Source organism: Micropterus salmoides, unplaced genomic scaffold (genome assembly GCF_014851395.1).
Source record: "Micropterus salmoides isolate LMB-PRFRI ecotype aquatic unplaced genomic scaffold, ASM1485139v1 Ms_hic_scaffold_12, whole genome shotgun sequence".
Classification (NCBI taxonomy): domain Eukaryota; kingdom Metazoa; phylum Chordata; class Actinopteri; order Centrarchiformes; family Centrarchidae; genus Micropterus; species Micropterus salmoides.
The window spans coordinates 4,881,837-4,898,851 of record NW_024040263.1 but is presented as its reverse complement, the minus strand read 5'-3'; the positions used below and the strand labels follow the sequence as shown (position 1 = coordinate 4,898,851).

At 42.0% G+C, this 17,015-nt stretch overlaps 2 protein-coding genes and 2 non-coding genes across 6 annotated transcripts; 3 read left to right on the top strand and 1 right to left on the bottom strand.

Annotated features, from left to right (window-relative positions):
- Positions 1 to 1,172: 1,172 nt before the first annotated feature.
- brat1 (BRCA1-associated ATM activator 1) lies at positions 1,173 to 7,907 on the bottom strand. 3 transcript variants are annotated; one of them, XM_038712967.1, is made up of 12 exons: positions 7,465 to 7,907; positions 6,155 to 6,303; positions 5,926 to 6,073; positions 5,336 to 5,774; positions 4,998 to 5,126; positions 4,738 to 4,829; positions 4,547 to 4,650; positions 4,259 to 4,445; positions 3,848 to 3,921; positions 3,188 to 3,272; positions 2,800 to 3,086; positions 1,173 to 2,612 (listed from the first exon to the last, which is right to left on the bottom strand). In XM_038712967.1, exons 1-12 carry the CDS (start codon positions 7,589 to 7,591, stop codon positions 1,716 to 1,718), a joined length of 2,718 nt encoding a protein of 905 aa, XP_038568895.1. In that variant the 5' UTR covers positions 7,592 to 7,907; the 3' UTR covers positions 1,173 to 1,715. The 3 variants fall into 3 exon arrangements, with proteins under 3 accessions (XP_038568895.1, XP_038568897.1, XP_038568896.1); XM_038712969.1 differs by having other exon boundaries at positions 4,547 to 4,647; XM_038712968.1 differs by having other exon boundaries at positions 4,998 to 5,123.
- Positions 7,908 to 8,021: 114 nt separating this feature from the next.
- On the top strand, positions 8,022 to 15,227 carry eif3ba (eukaryotic translation initiation factor 3, subunit Ba). Its single transcript, XM_038712970.1, has 19 exons — positions 8,022 to 8,242; positions 9,365 to 9,557; positions 9,648 to 9,767; positions 9,861 to 9,918; positions 10,130 to 10,258; positions 10,354 to 10,511; positions 10,976 to 11,107; positions 11,259 to 11,325; positions 11,398 to 11,444; positions 11,534 to 11,744; positions 11,856 to 11,928; positions 12,022 to 12,144; positions 12,233 to 12,311; positions 12,537 to 12,675; positions 12,782 to 12,907; positions 13,366 to 13,443; positions 13,887 to 13,995; positions 14,084 to 14,196; positions 14,655 to 15,227. Exons 1-18 carry the CDS (start codon positions 8,143 to 8,145, stop codon positions 14,182 to 14,184), a joined length of 2,043 nt encoding a protein of 680 aa, XP_038568898.1. The 5' UTR covers positions 8,022 to 8,142; the 3' UTR covers positions 14,185 to 14,196; positions 14,655 to 15,227.
- On the top strand, positions 12,363 to 12,445 carry LOC119900021. The gene has a single exon (XR_005443990.1). It is a non-coding gene; the product is annotated as a small nucleolar RNA SNORD60 (small nucleolar RNA).
- LOC119900017 lies at positions 12,934 to 13,021 on the top strand. The gene has a single exon (XR_005443986.1). It is a non-coding gene; the product is annotated as a small nucleolar RNA SNORD60 (small nucleolar RNA).
- Positions 15,228 to 17,015: the final 1,788 nt, after the last annotated feature.

Genomic DNA, 17,015 nt, shown 5'->3' with positions numbered 1-17,015 from the left:
GTGTGTGTGTGTGTAGGCAGTCGCTGACATCCTGCTCATTAGTTAATGAGGAGAGTTTTCTCTGCGCGTGTGTCCCTCTGTTCCTCCATGTGACTGAGTTAGTGAGTGTGTGAACACGTGGAGATGGCGACTGCCCTCTACATCTCCATCTGTGATGTCCACACACTTTAAACTCCGGGGCTTTAATGAAGCATTTCCACAAGGGAAATCAGTGACAGTGGATGGAAGGAATTAAAATAACCAGGAAGAGTTTGATGGCCAGGACCATATATTATATATATATATCACTAGCATAAAAAAAATCATATTTGAAAAGGTTTAAATAATAGCCATGAAACCAAGGGTAAAAACCTGCTTACCAGAGGCTACACTTACAAGAGAAAAGGTGTCACCTGGTGTATTTATGTGTAATGCAATTGTTCCCAAGAGCAACTAAATGGAAAAGGTATCCCAAACAAATCTAGTACAGGTGAATATTTTCTGTTCTGTTATACTATATTACTACATTTAACCTTATATTATATTTTATAACCAATCTTATATTATTTTAATAGTGCTGTATTACATTATACTCTGTATGTATACTTCCATTTCTATATTCAAGCTGGGGTAGGCAATTTATTTCAGAAGCATTCTTTGTTATATTTTTTGAAATTCTCTTTACATCAGAGAGCAATCACTAAATCAAATTCTCTGACACAAAAATAAAAACAATTTGGTATCTGTGGCTCTAGTAGGACTAATAAGCACAGCCAATCATTTAATTTGCTCCAAATTAAATGATTGGCTGACCTAACTGACTTTCTACCTACTTGTGTATTCATTGCTCATGAAATGTTTCTGTATACTATATACAAAGTATTTTATATCAGTAGTAGAAATCAGAAATCCTTCCCCGGGGGGAAATTCATAATATTTCTGTAGTGCCACAACAACTGAATTTCCTCTCTGGGGAATCAGTAAAGGCTTATCTTACAGTATCTTGATTCAAAATACGTTGTCAGAATAATCAACACAACAGCACAGGTTTAGAGGAAGCAGTAGGAGAGGTGGTTGCTTATCAGTAAGTACGAAGCTGTTGGACCAAAGAAACTTTTTTGATTTACCTGTATATTTATTTACAACAATACAATAAAAAAAAGCAGATAAAGAGTATGATGATGATGTTTTACAAAAACTGTTAATGTGTCACATAAAACTTGGTAATATAAGAAAGAGTTTAGAGAAAGAGTTCTGCTACCTGACCGAAACCTGAAAAAAGGTCCCAACAAAGTATCTGTTAGATTATTTTCAAATATAAAAGGTAGTAAGGTATTTTTCTCTTTCGTTCTTACAGGACATGTTTCAACTACGTTTTTTAGTCATCCATTTCACAGCCACTGTAGACAAAGTGTGACAGTGTGCGGATCCACAGAAAAGGCAACAGTTGAATCATCCTGGCGAGCTAACGTAATGAATTGTAGAAAAAAATCTCAAATGTGGTATCGTCAGGTTATAAAGACATTTCCAAGATACCTTCACATGTTCACAAATGCACACAGAGCTGTGTTCCACTATAGAAACAACAGACATGTATAAATCAGTAAAATCAGGACAAATGATCTTTTACTCAAGTCACAAAAATATCAGAACACAGAGGCAAATGTAACCTGAGTTAAGAGTGTGCTGTTCATCTCTGATAGCAAGCAAACATAAAGTCTGTGTGTGTTTGTGTGTCAGTAGCAGTCAACTATGACCTCTTGCCCTGTTTGTGTGTCTGGATTAGCATGAGCAGCACTTGCAGTCAGAATGTCCTGCAGTAGAGAGAGGGGAGAGTTGTGGATGTGGTCGCTGCTTTGAGTCAGGACATCGAGCATCTCTTCTAAATCCAGAGACCTCAACACCTCACACACACTAACAATCGCACTATCACCCTCCTCTCCAGTCTCGCCACAGTCCTCAGAATGAATCTCGTCTGCTCCATTGAGCCTTCTCTGTGCTGCGATGTCCGCCTCACTGGCCTGATCACTCTTCTTCGTCCCCAGTACCTTTCTGATCTCCTGTCCCCAGCCCTGGCCAGGCAGTTCACAGGACACCCTGGCAACTGATGCCCCTATTGAAAGAGGGCAGACTGTCTCTCTGAGTGTTATCAGCAGTCGACAGGCCTTCAGACCTACAGGCCTATCGCAGTCAACCAGACCACTCAACAACGCTGAGATGGCTCCCTGCTCGACCAGACTGTTCAATGCTCCGGCCAAATCAGACTCCCCACCCTCTGTGAGTGCACCGGAGTGTGTGTGAAGCGTGTAGGCCTGGTCAGAAACTACAGCATAGGGATGCGGTAAAGCACGACGTGCGTCTGAGCCCTTCCTGTAACCACGTTGACCTAAAAAGGCTTCATCCAGCAGCAGCTCAGCCAGCTCCAGCGTGTGAACTTTGACCTCCCAGTCCAGATCTGCACTGCCATGTGAAAGGGCGGAGCGTACGCACTGCATCAGGAGAGAGGATGACGATGGGGGAGAGTGTGAGGAGTGTGAAGAAAACCAGGAGATGAAGTATCGTACGACAGCCCTCCTGGCGAATCCCTCTGTGTCCTGGGACAGGATTTCAAGGAGCCGGCTCACTATTTCAGTCTGGAAGGACACAGAAGTAAATTAAAGCCAAGTTTACAGTTATACTGCAGCCATCTGAAAACATTGTACCTCCTTGTTTTTATTTTTACACTATTGATAGAAGGACCAAAATCTGATACAGTATCCTTCACCACAGCAACTTCTTACCTGTAGTCTTGTGCCAAAATGTAAAACAATTTCTGCCTACCTCCTCCAGAGCGAGTGCTGCCCCCTGCTGCCAGCTGTGTGCCAGTGTCTTTGCCAGTGCAGAGACGGCGCTGGCTCTCACATAACTCTCTGTGTCCTGCAGTGCCTCCTTCAGGAGAGGAGTTGTACAGCTGCCGCCCAGCAGAGCCTCAGACGCGTCACACACCTCCTCGTCGGCTGACTTCAGCAAGACACGCACGCCTGCCAGGTGACCCAGAAACTCCACCGTCGAGTCTCTCACCTCCCAACGCATGTCACACACACGTTTCTCCACTACCTCGACAAGATCTAATAGGGATACACATATCGCATGCCACACTCATTCATTTGATTCATCAGGCAGGAGAGTTTTTATGAGCTTTAACAAAGAGACTGCTGGTGAACGTTACCTTGTCTGAGCTGGTCTGTCATAAAGGAGAGGTCTGTGCACATACTTATCCATTTTACTAAGGCCTGGTAAGACTTGTGCAGTACCTAAGAAATATGGGAAACATTTCACTGTTAGAATATATCTTGAGATAAATATTTTAAAGATCTAAGTAAAGTCTGCAACCCTGTCACTTCACCTCGATGTGACTTCAGCTGATTTATGTCCTCGATTAGTCGTTTATGTCTATGAAATGAAAGCTACAGGAAAAGCTACTGTAGTAAGTGGACCTTTAGTTAAGATTATTTTGTCATACTACTGCTCAACTCCAAAATACTTTGCCTCTATACATGAGATAATGCGTGGAAGTGGTATAAAAAAGAAACTTCTAATCACATTATGTGGAGTAGAAGTTTTTGAAATGCTCTAAAATAACAATAAAGACTTAATTAACTGAAATATAAATTTTTCTTGTAATATTATAACTTTATTATGTTTAATATAAAGTTTTATATTTAATTATGAATTTATGAATCTCTTTAAAACATGTAGGATGAGAAAATCAGTGTCTTCTTCTAAGTCACTGCCCCCCCCCCACTAACTTTTCACTACCTAGAAAGTCAGTGACAAAAAACAAACAACGAAAGTTGTATCAAAGTGTGCATAGACAGGAACAACTTACAGTTGGGTCAGAATCAGGACTGTTCAGATATTGTGTCAGAACTGTGAACACTTCACTGATCTTCTCCTTTGCTCCTGAAACACACATGTTGAAGGATACATGCTAAATTTTTCATCCTCAAAAAACACCTTCTCACACTGAACAAAACATATCATGTTAATACACTGTAGCATTTGTTTTTGTGTCAGTACATAGTATATAGTTTGATTTGACTTGGCCTCTCTGTACAGAGAAAATGACTTACGATATTCTGTACTATTTTACTGTTATATTGCGAAGCTCCATTTAATTCTGTTGGCACTGTGGCTGTCTTTCCAATAACGTTTCCTATCAAGCTGAAGTAAAATAAGTTAAGAAAGAAAAGAAAATCTTGTTCGCTGTTTCAATCATCCCACACATACACTGTTTTACCTGGGCTGCTGCTGAGAGCTGTCAGAGCCTCTAGAGCACATTTCTGAACTTTGCCACTGCCGATTACATTCCTGCAGACCTCACTACAACCAGTGGATGAGGAGGAAGAGACGCCACTGCAGATCCTTAACAGTGACAGAACTGCAGTGATAATTAAAGCTGAAGAACAGGGGAGGACACCAGAAGGCTGATGGAGAGAGAGAAAGAGAGACACTCATGTTAGTCTGCTTCACACAAAAATACAGTCCATTTCCTTTCCTCTGTTTTCTGTTGTCCTTATCGCCTCACCTTGAGTGCGATCTGTGGTGTGTTGGTCAGACAGACGCAGATCACAGAGACGCAGGAGGATTTACTCTTCAGCTGCTCTATCATTGAAAACCAATCCTCGCCTGCTGCAGGAACGGAAATATATGTAGTTATAAAGATCCTAAATAACGGACTGTTTTCTTTTTATGTGTGTATATGTGTGTGTGTTTTACCAGTGGTGTTTGTGCCCAGTAGAGTCTGACCAGTTATAATGTCAAGGGGTAGCAGCAATATTCTCACAGTCCGGGCTGTGTGGACAGCATCACTGGACCAAAACACAGGGGAAAAAAGGAAACAGCACCGATGAGACCTGGAAATACTGGCTTTCTTAAAATGTGAGAATATATAACTTCTACAAACTGAGCTTGAACTGCTGACGGTGAAACCACAATCTGTATAAGAGTGTGAACCCGTGCTGCTAACACATGCTTACTGGTGCCGACTTCTGCGAAGAAAAGCAGCTGCAGCATGAATGAGGTCAGCAGGTTTGTTAATGTTCAACATGGATGACAGAAGACGGCTGACGCGTTGGTCTGGGACACGTTCATCAGTGCCGGAGCTGCTGAAGACAGACATGGACATTACTTTAACACTAATTGATTCATTGCATAATCGTTTCAGCTCTATGCTATTATCACAGCGCCAACGTACAGCATACTCAAAACACCAAAGCAAATTCCTTGTATGTGTAAACCTACTTAGCAATAAAGCTGATTCTGATTCTGATCCTGTCTGTAAACCGTTTGTTTTCCTAAGAGAGAGCCGATCTACCTGTATGCAGCCAGAATGACGTCCATCAGAGGCAGTGTGAGTACACTGCAGCCTGCTGTCACCAGCTCCTCCAGAGAATCTGTGACTGTCTGAAGCAGCTTGTCCCGGAGAGGAGGCCTGGCCTGGGCCAGGAGCAGGGCCAACAGTTTGAGGATCTGCAGACTCTGATGTAGCTGTCTGTTTCCTTTGGGAACTAGCGACTCCTTGAGGTACTCTGTGATCGTCTCAACAACAGCAGTGTACTGTGTGCTGGTTCCCAAGTCTGTGATGGCGGTACGTGTCCTACCGTCTTCTTCTTCTTCTTTCTCATCTATGGCGTTATATCCTGCAGATGAGACTGGCTGAAAGAAGAGCAGGATGTGGGCGAGCATCTGATTGGCAGCCGAGGCAACGAATAGACTTGAGTCTGTCTGGAGTTGTAGGAGCGGTTCAATGAAATCTGGGGAGTGAGGAAAACAGATTTCAGTTATGAAGTGGTAAAATCTTAGTTTTTGTTCCTAACTATCACCTGCCTTCCACTCATCAAGTTGTTTTTTTATAATATACAACATATTAGGAGAGATGGTCTTGTTTCCCACATGAAGCGTCACCTGATTGTACAAAAAAACTGAGAGCCTTAGGGCACTGCAGCAAGTTCTTTAAGCCGTGGATCCAGCCAATACGTAAACAGGGATCCTCCCAGAGTCCTGCGTCTTGCCAGTGCTGAAGGTTAAAGACCTGCTCCAGAAGAGAGCATTCCTACAGGGGGGACATCACCAAAATCAGGAACAGTTTGGAACAGCTTTTTAGTACAAAAGTACAAGGTGTCATTAACGCTACCTGAAGCTTTATGAAGCCGTCCTCGGTGGCAGCCAGTAAGCCAGTGAGTTTGAGAGCGAAGGATAGGACACTGGGGTCTAAAGCGGTGCTGTGACCCACAGTGGATATGAATTCAAGCAGACATGGACAGGCCTTCAGCAGAGATCCCTCTTCATCAGGAGAAAAGTTGAACATTAGACAGTGGTACTGCCATAACATTAATCTAGCAATCCACAGCTGGAAAAACCCTCAAGGGAGATTAAATATTGTATTTAACAGTGTCGTGTATTAATTGACCACATATGTATATATTTCAGGTTCTTGTCTCAGACATCTTCTGATAACCGTACAACCAATGCTGTAAAGCGCATTGCAGACAAGAAAGTATATTTTTAGATCCAGCGGGATGTTTTAGACAGCCATCCAATCAGTCCAGCCTTGCACTCTCAAAGTCAGGAAGATATGTTCCTCACATAACTCCTAACCTGAAGGTATTTTAAGAAGTCCCGTTGTGGGACCATATTTTTCTTGGAGCTGTTGGAAGGATGCAAACGCCTCTGCCAGGTACATTTCGCCAATAGTAGATATTCCCATTTTCCTCCATGTAAGAAAAGCACCATCTGAATTTTACAAACTCTTGTTCGTCTTAGATGTACAAAGATGTAACAGCATCTTAATAGCATAATAGCATTTGTTCTACCTAATAAAGAAATTGGGAGCCTCTTCCAAAACTGAATGTTATTCTGGTGTTTATCTATCTATCTACTTATAATTTTTGGTAATAACTATCCCTAGGTATGGAAACCTCTCTTTTTATGTTAAGGGGGAGCTGATTAAGCCATTTATGATTGATAACCCAAATTGGCATGAGCTTGCTCTTACCCCATTTAACTCCCGTTAGTACACATGACAGCTTAATTTTTAAACATACATTTATTTAGGAACATTCACCATGTAAGTGTTATATGAAGACAAATCATTAAAAGGTATCAAAAGACACAGGGCCCCTCCCCTACACAATGCCTCAAACCATTGGTCTATTGGCAAGCAACTTGAATGTGTCACTTTGGGCTCTGGGAATTATTTTGTGATATTTTATAGACAAAACAATGAATCGATGATTCAATAAAATAATCCTTATTTAAGTTTACATGGTGCACATTCCCAAACACAGGGGGAAGTAACCAGAATACCACAAATTAAATGCCACACCGTGAACCTTGAGCCTTTGCCCAGTTTGTAATCCAGCCACCCAGTTACCTGGGTGTAAAGCTCTACTTTACGTGACAGATAAACAAACCAGATTAAATCCCACCAAGTTCAGTACTAACCAGCCTTGGTGATCCCTGTGAACCAGTCCAACAGTTTCTCCAGGCTGGTGTCATCGGGCAGAGACCTCCCCGAGTCAGCCAACACCTCACACACACTGGGCAGCAGCGATACACACTCTCTGTCCATGGTACTAACGTGTATATGTGACTTCAGGATACATAACAGTAGACAGGTCACAAATGACTTCACAGCTAAACAGTTACATCTAAGCACACATAACTAACGCCGACTCGCGTATCTGGAATCATAGCTAGAAGCTAAGTTATGTAGTATTGAGATAAATGCCACTGCTAGCTAAAATAACAGCATGTAGTTTTTCTCGCGGGAAATAGTTTCGGATCTACCGGTGCGTGACTTTCCTCTTTACTTCTATGTAACGTTTGAGCATCGTAACAAGGACATCTGCGCTGCTTACTGCTCCTTAAACGTATGGATAGGTTAAATGACATTAGCAGGCCTCACATACTGCCGATCCTTCTGTTTTGCAACTTTAATTTCCCCCCGCAGCGGGTTCATGGCCGTATTGCGTTCGAACAAGTTCCGGTGTTGCGTTTCCGTCTCATCGTCCATTTTCGCGTACTCGCACATGGTACCGCACCGGCCGAGGACCGTCAGCCTCTTTAATCTTGGGGATTTTACTCATTTGGGTTGAGAAATCCGTCTCGTTCTCCTGATAAATGCAAGATACGGTGGATATGGTGGACGACCCCGATTATGAAGAGGAGGAGCCCTCCTTCAGCGACCCGGAGGACTTCGAGGATGACGTCGATGATGAGGGTGAGGGGCAGCAGGAAAACACCCGGCTTTTTGGCCTGTTGCTAACTGTTCGCTAAGAGCTGTGCTGTGATATTATGAATGCTACAAAGCTAGCTAGCTGATAGCTAGTTTGCGACTTAGCCTTCCGGACCTCAGTGACTAAATCTTGAGGTCTGATTACCAGGATTTAAACAGATACATCAGCATTTTCCTTAACCATAACTCTAACCACCAAATTATCGAACATAAACCCACGTTATGACAGTTTAATTTCCCGCCCATTGAAGCCTCACCCAGTCCCCAGACAACCACTCACTGTGGCCTTGTCACTGTCATCCGGAGTATTGAAACAGGGCCGAAGCTGAAAAATGACTAACGTTTTTGTTAAAGTTAGCTGTCTGAATGAATAATGAAGGCGAGGGCCACTACTGCGAAGCTGCAGTATGGTTTGCATGAAGCAGCTGCTAATATTAAAGTTAGCTTTCACATCAGTGTCACGTTAACCCTAACCCGTTGTTGAGGGGAGTTTGATCCATAATGTCCCTGCAATTATAACAAAACATTGAAACTGAAACTCCAGCTTATGAGGACGCTTTGAAGCTGTTTTATAGCATTGCTCTGCAAGACAGACTCTAGGGCTTTTCTGGAAGGTCCTCAGCAAACTGCCGTTAGCTGAAATGAATGAATTCTAGTACAACTAGCATGCAGTCAGATCTCCCTACGTGAAGTGTATAAAGTTTTTATTTTTACACTGTTTCAGAGGTGTGGATTCAACTGTATGATTAGTTTGGAGGCTGTAGTCTGTGGCTGCACTGCATTGCCTCACTCAAGGCAGTTTTAATTATTTTGTCCACCCCATTTATATCCATGAGGGTAGACTAAACAGTAGAAACATCTCTCAGTACAGAGTAATACAATTATATGGCACCACAAACTACGGCCTCCAAAATAATGTAAAGTTTGATCAACACGTCTCTAACAATAGGTTTTTAACAAAGAGTAATTAGTGTACTTTTTAAAAGTTTGATAGTTCAGGTTATTAATTACTATAGTCACAGTGTACCACCTTTTACTATGGCAATAGATAGATAAGATAATGTTACTGTTTCCCTCTATGATCTTCCCACCCCTCTTTCTCTTCAGAGCTGCTCGGTGACCTCCTGAGGGAGAAGCCCCAGGAGGCTGACGGCATAGACTCGGTGGTGGTGGTGGACAACGTTCCTCAGGTGGGCCCAGAGCGTTTGGAGAAACTAAAGAACGTCATACACAAGATTTTCTCCAAGTTTGGCAAGATCACCACTGAGTTCTATCCAGACGCCGATGGCTTGACCAAAGGGTATGCGTTTTGCCCTCTACTCAGTTGTGGCAGTATATTGCTTTAATGTTTAATTTAATGTTTTTTAAAAACGACCCATATCTCACACAGGTACATCTTCTTGGAGTATGCTGCTCCTACCCAGGCCCTGGAGGCAGTAAAGAACGCAGATGGATACAAACTCGACAAACAACACACATTCAGGGTCAACCTTTTCACTGACTTTGACAAGTAAGTGTGCCGTGTCTGATTAAGAAATGCAGCAGCTGTGAGATAAATGTGAGACAAGTGACTTATGTTAATTCTGTTTGTTTGTTTTCCCAGGTACATGAACATCAGTGATGAGTGGGAAACACCTGAGAAGCAGCCTTTCAAAGATTTTGTGAGTGTATTTTTTAACAACAAATACAACTTTTTACTATTAATCATTAGATTATTAAGTATTAATTACTTGGGTTTTTTTGTACTCTTTCAATTTAGCAAAAATTAGTGGTTTTGCGCTTATGTAACCTTATACAATGGCCAGCAAATATCAACAGAACAATGTGCCAAGTGCAGTTTGATCCACTGACTCTGTATGTCCGTCTCTTCAGGGAAATATGCGCCATTGGATTGAGGACTCAGACTGTCGTGACCAGTACAGTGTGATCTACGAAGCTGGAGAGAGGACTGCCATTTTCAATAATGATGCTAAGGAACCAATCATATCTGAAGAGAGAGCAGTAAGTAGAAATAATACGGTGCTAATACGGTCGTATTAAATGTAATTCAACAGTAGTGGGATTCAGACTAATAAGGTTTTTGTGTCATGATACAGCGCTGGACAGAGACGTACGTGCGCTGGTCTCCTAAAGGCACATACCTCGCTACCTTCCACCAACGTGGCATTGCATTGTGGGGCGGCGAGAAGTTCAAGCAGATTCAGAGGTTCAGCCATCAGGGTGTGTCCCTCATCGACTTCTCACCATGCGAGAGGTAATCAGCGTTTCTGTGTAGCAGTACTAATTGACCCTTTCATAGCATTAGTCATTTACATGTATAGATGTGTTTTAACGAGTGCGAAATCCGCATGCAGCTGCATCAGTTTGCAAAATTCTAGAAAGAAAATAAAATTTTTTAAAAGACTTACAATAAACTAGGGATGTCCCGATCAAGTGTTTTGGGCCCACAATGGGTATCTGCCGATACAGAGTGCGATACTTTTAGTTACCTAAATGTTGATTAAATATCTCTCTGACGCACTCAAATGTGCACACCTGTCACACCTTATTTTTCACAAGCTACTTGATCCAATACTGAAGATCCTGGTTCAAAAGTTTATTGAAACTAATGAGCTTAAATGGATATTAATGAATTAATATTGATGATGGATAATGTTGGTTGAACGGTGCAGTTTCTGAGCTGTCTGAAGCTCCATGTGCGGTTGTGATGCCTTCCAGATATGTGGTGACCTTTAGTCCACTGATGGACACCAAAGAGGACCCACAGGCCATCATCATCTGGGACATTCTGACTGGACATAAGAAGAGAGGTTTCCACTGCGAGAGCTCTGCACACTGGCCCATATTCAAGTCAGTGCTCTATGCTTGTTTGTCTTTTTTTTTTTTCTCCTCCCCCCTCTCTCTCTCGCCGTCAAAATCTCATATACTTTCATGTTGTTTTCATTTGTTGCTCCTCCTGTGACTGAATATATTATAATGGAACATATTTGTTCTTTCTCAGATGGAGCCACGATGGGAAGTTCTTTGCCAGGATGACGACAGACACGCTGAGCATCTATGAGACTCCAGTAAGTGGACTTACCCCATTTAATTGTACTTAAAGTGTGCAAGTGACATTAAAGACATGTTTCTGGTTTCAGTCTATGGGCTTGCTTGACAAGAAGAGTCTCAAGATCACCGGTATCAAGTAAGAGTCCTTGATAATACTTTTATGATATGTTTCTTATAATCACATGGTTTAAATTGTGTAGATATATTGACAATCTGTATCTACAGGGACTTCTCATGGTCTCCTGGTGACAACATCATAGCATTCTGGGTACCCGAGGACAAAGATATTCCAGCCAGGGTAACTCTGATGCAGATGCCTTCTCGTCATGAGATCCGTGTCCGCAACCTCTTCAATGTTGTAGACTGCAAACTGCACTGGCAGAGAAATGGAGATTACCTGTGCGTGAAAGTGGACAGGACTCCTAAAGGAACACAGGTACACATGTGGAGAGACAGAGGGTGAAGCAGCTGAGCCCTCACTGGTAAAAAAACAAACAAACAAACAAACAAAAAAAACATGCTAAATTTATTTCTGAATCCTTCTCAGGGTGTGGTCACCAACTTTGAAATCTTCCGCATGAGAGAGAAGCAGGTTCCTGTTGATGTGGTGGAGATGAAAGGTAAGATCGTAATAAACACACAAAGGTAACTGTGATTGTTTCCCATAGGGGAAGAAAATCCTGATCCTTTTTTTGTTGTTTCTGTTTTCACAGAAGGCATCATAGCATTTGCATGGGAGCCTAACGGTAGCAAGTTTGCTGTTCTCCATGGAGAGGCTCCCAGAATCAACGTCTCCTTCTATCATGTCAAAAACAATGGCAAGATTGAGCTCATAAGTGAGTAAATTGGACGGATGCACTAACTGCCCTACTGTCTAGGACGCCCTGTAAACCTCCACTGAATGTGACACATTTTTTTCTACAGAGATGTTTGATAAGCAGCAGGCCAACAGCATCTTCTGGAGCCCCCAGGGACAGTTTTTGGTTCTGGCTGGACTCAGGAGGTCAGTTAAAGCTCTGTGTGTGTGATTGTATTTGTGTGAGTGACAGACACAAGCCACTGATGACAAACTAAACAACTTTTCTGACACCTCTTATGAGAGCAAACGCTCCTGATTCTAACTCTGATCTGAGGCTCACAGTATCATATATTTGAACTTCTTATAAATGTCATTGTGTGTGTGTGTGTGTGTGTGTGTAAATATTGTCTTTTCTGTGCGTGTCCGCAGCATGAATGGAGCTCTTGCCTTTGTAGACACATCGGACTGCACCATGATGAACATAGCAGAGCACTACATGGCCTCTGACGTAGAGTGGGACCCTACCGGACGCTATGTCGTCACCTCAGTCTCCTGGTGGAGCCACAAGGTACATACTCCTTTCCTGCCAGACCAATTCACTGTGGATGGGCGGGAATTCATACTGAACTTACACTCACATAACCTTTTTTCCACTTTTTGATGTGTGTGTCTAGGTGGACAATGCTTACTGGCTGTGGACGTTCCAAGGCCGCCTTCTTCAGAAGAACAACAAGGACCGCTTCTGTCAGCTGCTCTGGAGACCCAGACCTCCCACTCTGCTCAGCGCAGATGAGATCAAGGTAGGTGTGTGTGTGTGTGTGTGTGGAGCCAGTGATGACGAACTAAATAACTTTTCTGACACCTCGTATGAGAGCTGCACTGCGGCTCCTGATTCTAACTCTGATCTGAGGCTCACGACTACAACATCCTGTGTACTGATGCATCATACACTTGATATTAGGGCTGTGCAATATGACTTAAACATTCATATCCTGATATAGGTAATTTCATATCCCAATATAGAAGATTTATTGGAAAATTCAGTGAAATATCATGAGTTACTGTTGGAATTTCCAACAGATATCATGATATTTCTCTGCCTCATAGAGGTGGGGTAACTTGTGCGATTCTGGAGATATACAAATACCATTACCATACCACTATATTGCACAGCCCTACTTGATATTGTATCTGTCATACTTTTTGTTTTGTGGGAGTGGAACCTTCCTTAACCCTAAAATCTCTTTGTGTCTTTCAGATGATCAAGAAGGATCTTAAAAAATATTCAAAGATCTTTGAGCAGAAGGATCGTCTGAGCCAGTCCAAGGCCTCTAAGGTTTGACCCGGTCATTCCTTTAACTGGTCCGAGTTGTTAACATATTATCTATACTATGCTGTCTTCCATTTTATTTTGTAGAGCTTGATGGAGATGGTGCTCTTACAACTATTTGGGCCCTTTCTGTATTTTCTGCACCGTCAGTAACCGGTTAAAACTGTGTTAACGTACAGTATAAGTATCTGTATTGAAGCATTTGTCCTTTTTTTGCCAGTTGTCCTCAGGCTAAACAGATTTTAAGTTGTGATTCATTAATGTGTGTCTCGTTTAAAAGCTCTCAAAATGTCTTAGCATGTTTTTAGATTCCATGCTAGAGACAAACATACCATTTACTGAGCCCTCTTTCTGCTTTAGATATTTGAGGAATGAGAGGGATAAGAACTGTTTACAATCCCAAACATCATTCTCTTTTATGAATCTGAACGTTCTGTGTTTGTGAGTAGGCGCTGGTGGACAAGCGCAGGTCCATGATGGAGGAGTACCGTCGCTACAGGGAGACGGCACAACAGATCTACCAGGAACAGAAGAGCATCCGGCTCGAGCTCAGAGGAGGTGGGACCTCTCTCACTTTTGTACATATTTGCTTGCCTCCCTCCGTAGTCATTATGTTTCATGACTGACATTTATTTCTGTCTTCCAGGAGTGGACACTGATGAGCTGGACAGCAACGTGGAGGACTGGGAGGAGGAGACCATTGAGTTTTTTATCAACGAAGAAATCATTCCACTAGGAGATCTGTAGTCCCCTACGCAGGTAAAACGTGAAAACAGTTTGATATGTCCAACACAACATTTAGATTTATTGGAAACGCTTTATTTCTAAATGACAAATGTCAACAATGCCTTTCAGTAAAAATGTCATCCATCACTTTGGGTTACCCAGAGTCCAAGTTGTCTGCAGTTTTCATGGACTATTTATTCAGTGGAAAACTGATGCATTTCGTAACTTCTGTGTGCCAGCTCTTTCATTCCTTGTGCAGCTGCTGAATTTGATGAATGGCAGTTCTTATGTGTACTCCAAAAAAAAAAAACATGGGAGACATTTTGTCACATTCCTGCATCTGCCATGTATAATGAATGGCGCTTTTAGTGTTAGCAACCACTGCTGGTGTATTATTGCCTGTTTTCCTTCCTGGTAAATGATCCAAAATAGGAATACACACTGACATACTCTATTTAACTTGTTGTTCTCTCTCTATCGCTCTCTGTCAGTCCATCCGTTTTTGTGTGGAAGGAGGAGAGAGGAGCTGTGTCATTGATTGGAGAAGGACGACGACCACGCTGTGAATCTTGGGGTTCATGATCACAAGCCTCAACATTCAACTTTAGTGACATCATCAAAGCACGCCTTGCGGATCAGCAGCCACATCGAGGGACTAGAGAGAGTACTTTATATTGAATATTTTCTCTGTCTCTCACCATCATCCGCCCCTTTTTTTTTTCTCTGTGGAACTTGATATTTAGTAATACTTCCTCCTTTTTTTTTTCTCTATTCGGTAAATTGGAGATACTCACTGTCTAATCTCAGCCCCGTCTCTTATTGGACGTTCTTCCTGAGGTTGTACATGAACTAGCCTCACCATGCTAGTGTGTTATCACAGGGCAGCACAGAGTGCCATAACAGTGGGGGATGGAGGTCTTGTGACTAAACAAGTAGCCTTGTTACTAAATGTGCTGATGTGGCGCTATAGTGGCCTGTATCCTCCTCCTTTCAGACTATGCTTTCACACAGGGAGGGGGTGCGCAGCAGGATTAACTTTAAATAAACATTCAAACACAATACTACCTGGCTGTGTCTTAGTGTTTGGTTATTATAGAGTGAGTCATCTGTTCTCTAGTCATTATCAACGGTAGAGCTAAAATACTGTACAAAGTTAGGGATGATAATAATAATAATAATTATTTGAAGAGCACTTTTCAAAAACAAGTTACAAAGTGCTTTAACAAGTGTAAAGACAATAATATAAAAGCAAGAAAACATTGAAAAGACTAAAATACACGTTTAAGATAAATATAAAATAAGTAAAATACAATAAAATAAAAGGGATAAAATAAAGTCAAGTCAAGGCGTGATGAGACGAAGGCGTGTAAAATGGTCTCGATGTCCTTAAAAGTTAACATAGATCGAATTTTTGCTATATTTCTAAGTTGATAAAAACATGATTGAACAAGCTTTGTGGTGTGTTGCTCGAAATTTAAATTACTATCAAACCAGACACCAAGGTTCTTTGTAAAAGGCTTAATGTGATTTACTAGGGAACCAGCAGATGGCAGTATTTGTTTTGCCATCTGCTGAGACCCAATGACCAGGATTTCTGTTTTGTCTGAGTTCAGCTGGAGGAAATTATTTGACATCCATTTTTTAACTTCACAAAGTTCAGTCGGTAAGTGAACTCAGCATTCCAGGGTCTGTGGATCTGACGGGCAAGTATATTTGTGTGTCATCAGCATAAATATGAAAAGAAATGCCATGTTTATGGATAAGATGTCCAAGGGGAAGCAGATACAAGGAAAACAAAATGGGTCCTAAGACCGACCCCTGAGGCACACCATATTTAACTGGACAGAATGAAGAGACATAGTTGTTTACAGACATGCAGAACTTCCTATTTGACAGGTAGGATGAAAACCATTCTAGAGCAGTACCAGAGATCCCCACCCAGTGCCTCAGTCTGTCTCTAACATGATGTTGTGATCAATGGTGTCAAAAGCAGCGCTAAGGTCCAGGAGTACAAGGACTGAGCACATGTCTTCATCGGCAGACATTAAAAAGTCATTGGTGACTTTAAGCAGGGCAGTCTCAGTGCTGTGATACTTTGTGAAACCAGACTGAAACTGTTCAAATATTTTGTTATTTTCCAGTACAGTGAGCAGCTGTTTGGACACAATTCTTTCTAGAATCTTTGCAATAAAAGGCAGTTTTGAAATTGGTCTAACATTTTGATGGAGGGAGGGATCTAAACCAGGTTTCTTTAAAAGTGGGTTCACGCAAGCAGTTTTAAAATAATCAGGGACACAACCAGTAGATAGGGAGCTGTTGAAAACAGATCAAATGGGGGCCAACAGAATCCATTACTTTCAGTAAAAATTTTGTAGGTATTACATCAAGTGGGCTGGAGGACACTCTCATTTGTGATATTGTTTTTAAAAGCTCAGACAAGTCGATGGGATAAAACTGGTTAAAACTCTCTTGTTGCTGGTGAGGAACCTCTGAGTAAGAGGCAGTGGGGGGTAATAGAGGCTCTGATTGACACCACCTTATTGGTAAAACAAGATAAAAATAATTCACAGTCATCATTACTTCCAGCTGAGGCACAAGGAGGGGTTGGGTTTGCCAGCTGATCCACAGTCTTAAACAGAAACCTGGGATTTTGTTTATGTGTAGTAATGAGTTCAGAAAAATAGTGTGTTCTCGCATCCTTAACCATGTTATTGTAGTTAATTAATAAATCCTTCAGACTGAGGTAATGGACTTGGAGACTGGATTTTTTCCATCTGCGCTCTGCTTTCCTGCATTCCCTTTTGAGGCTGTGAATGCTGTCATTTTTCCAGGGTTGTAGACGTAGGCCTGAC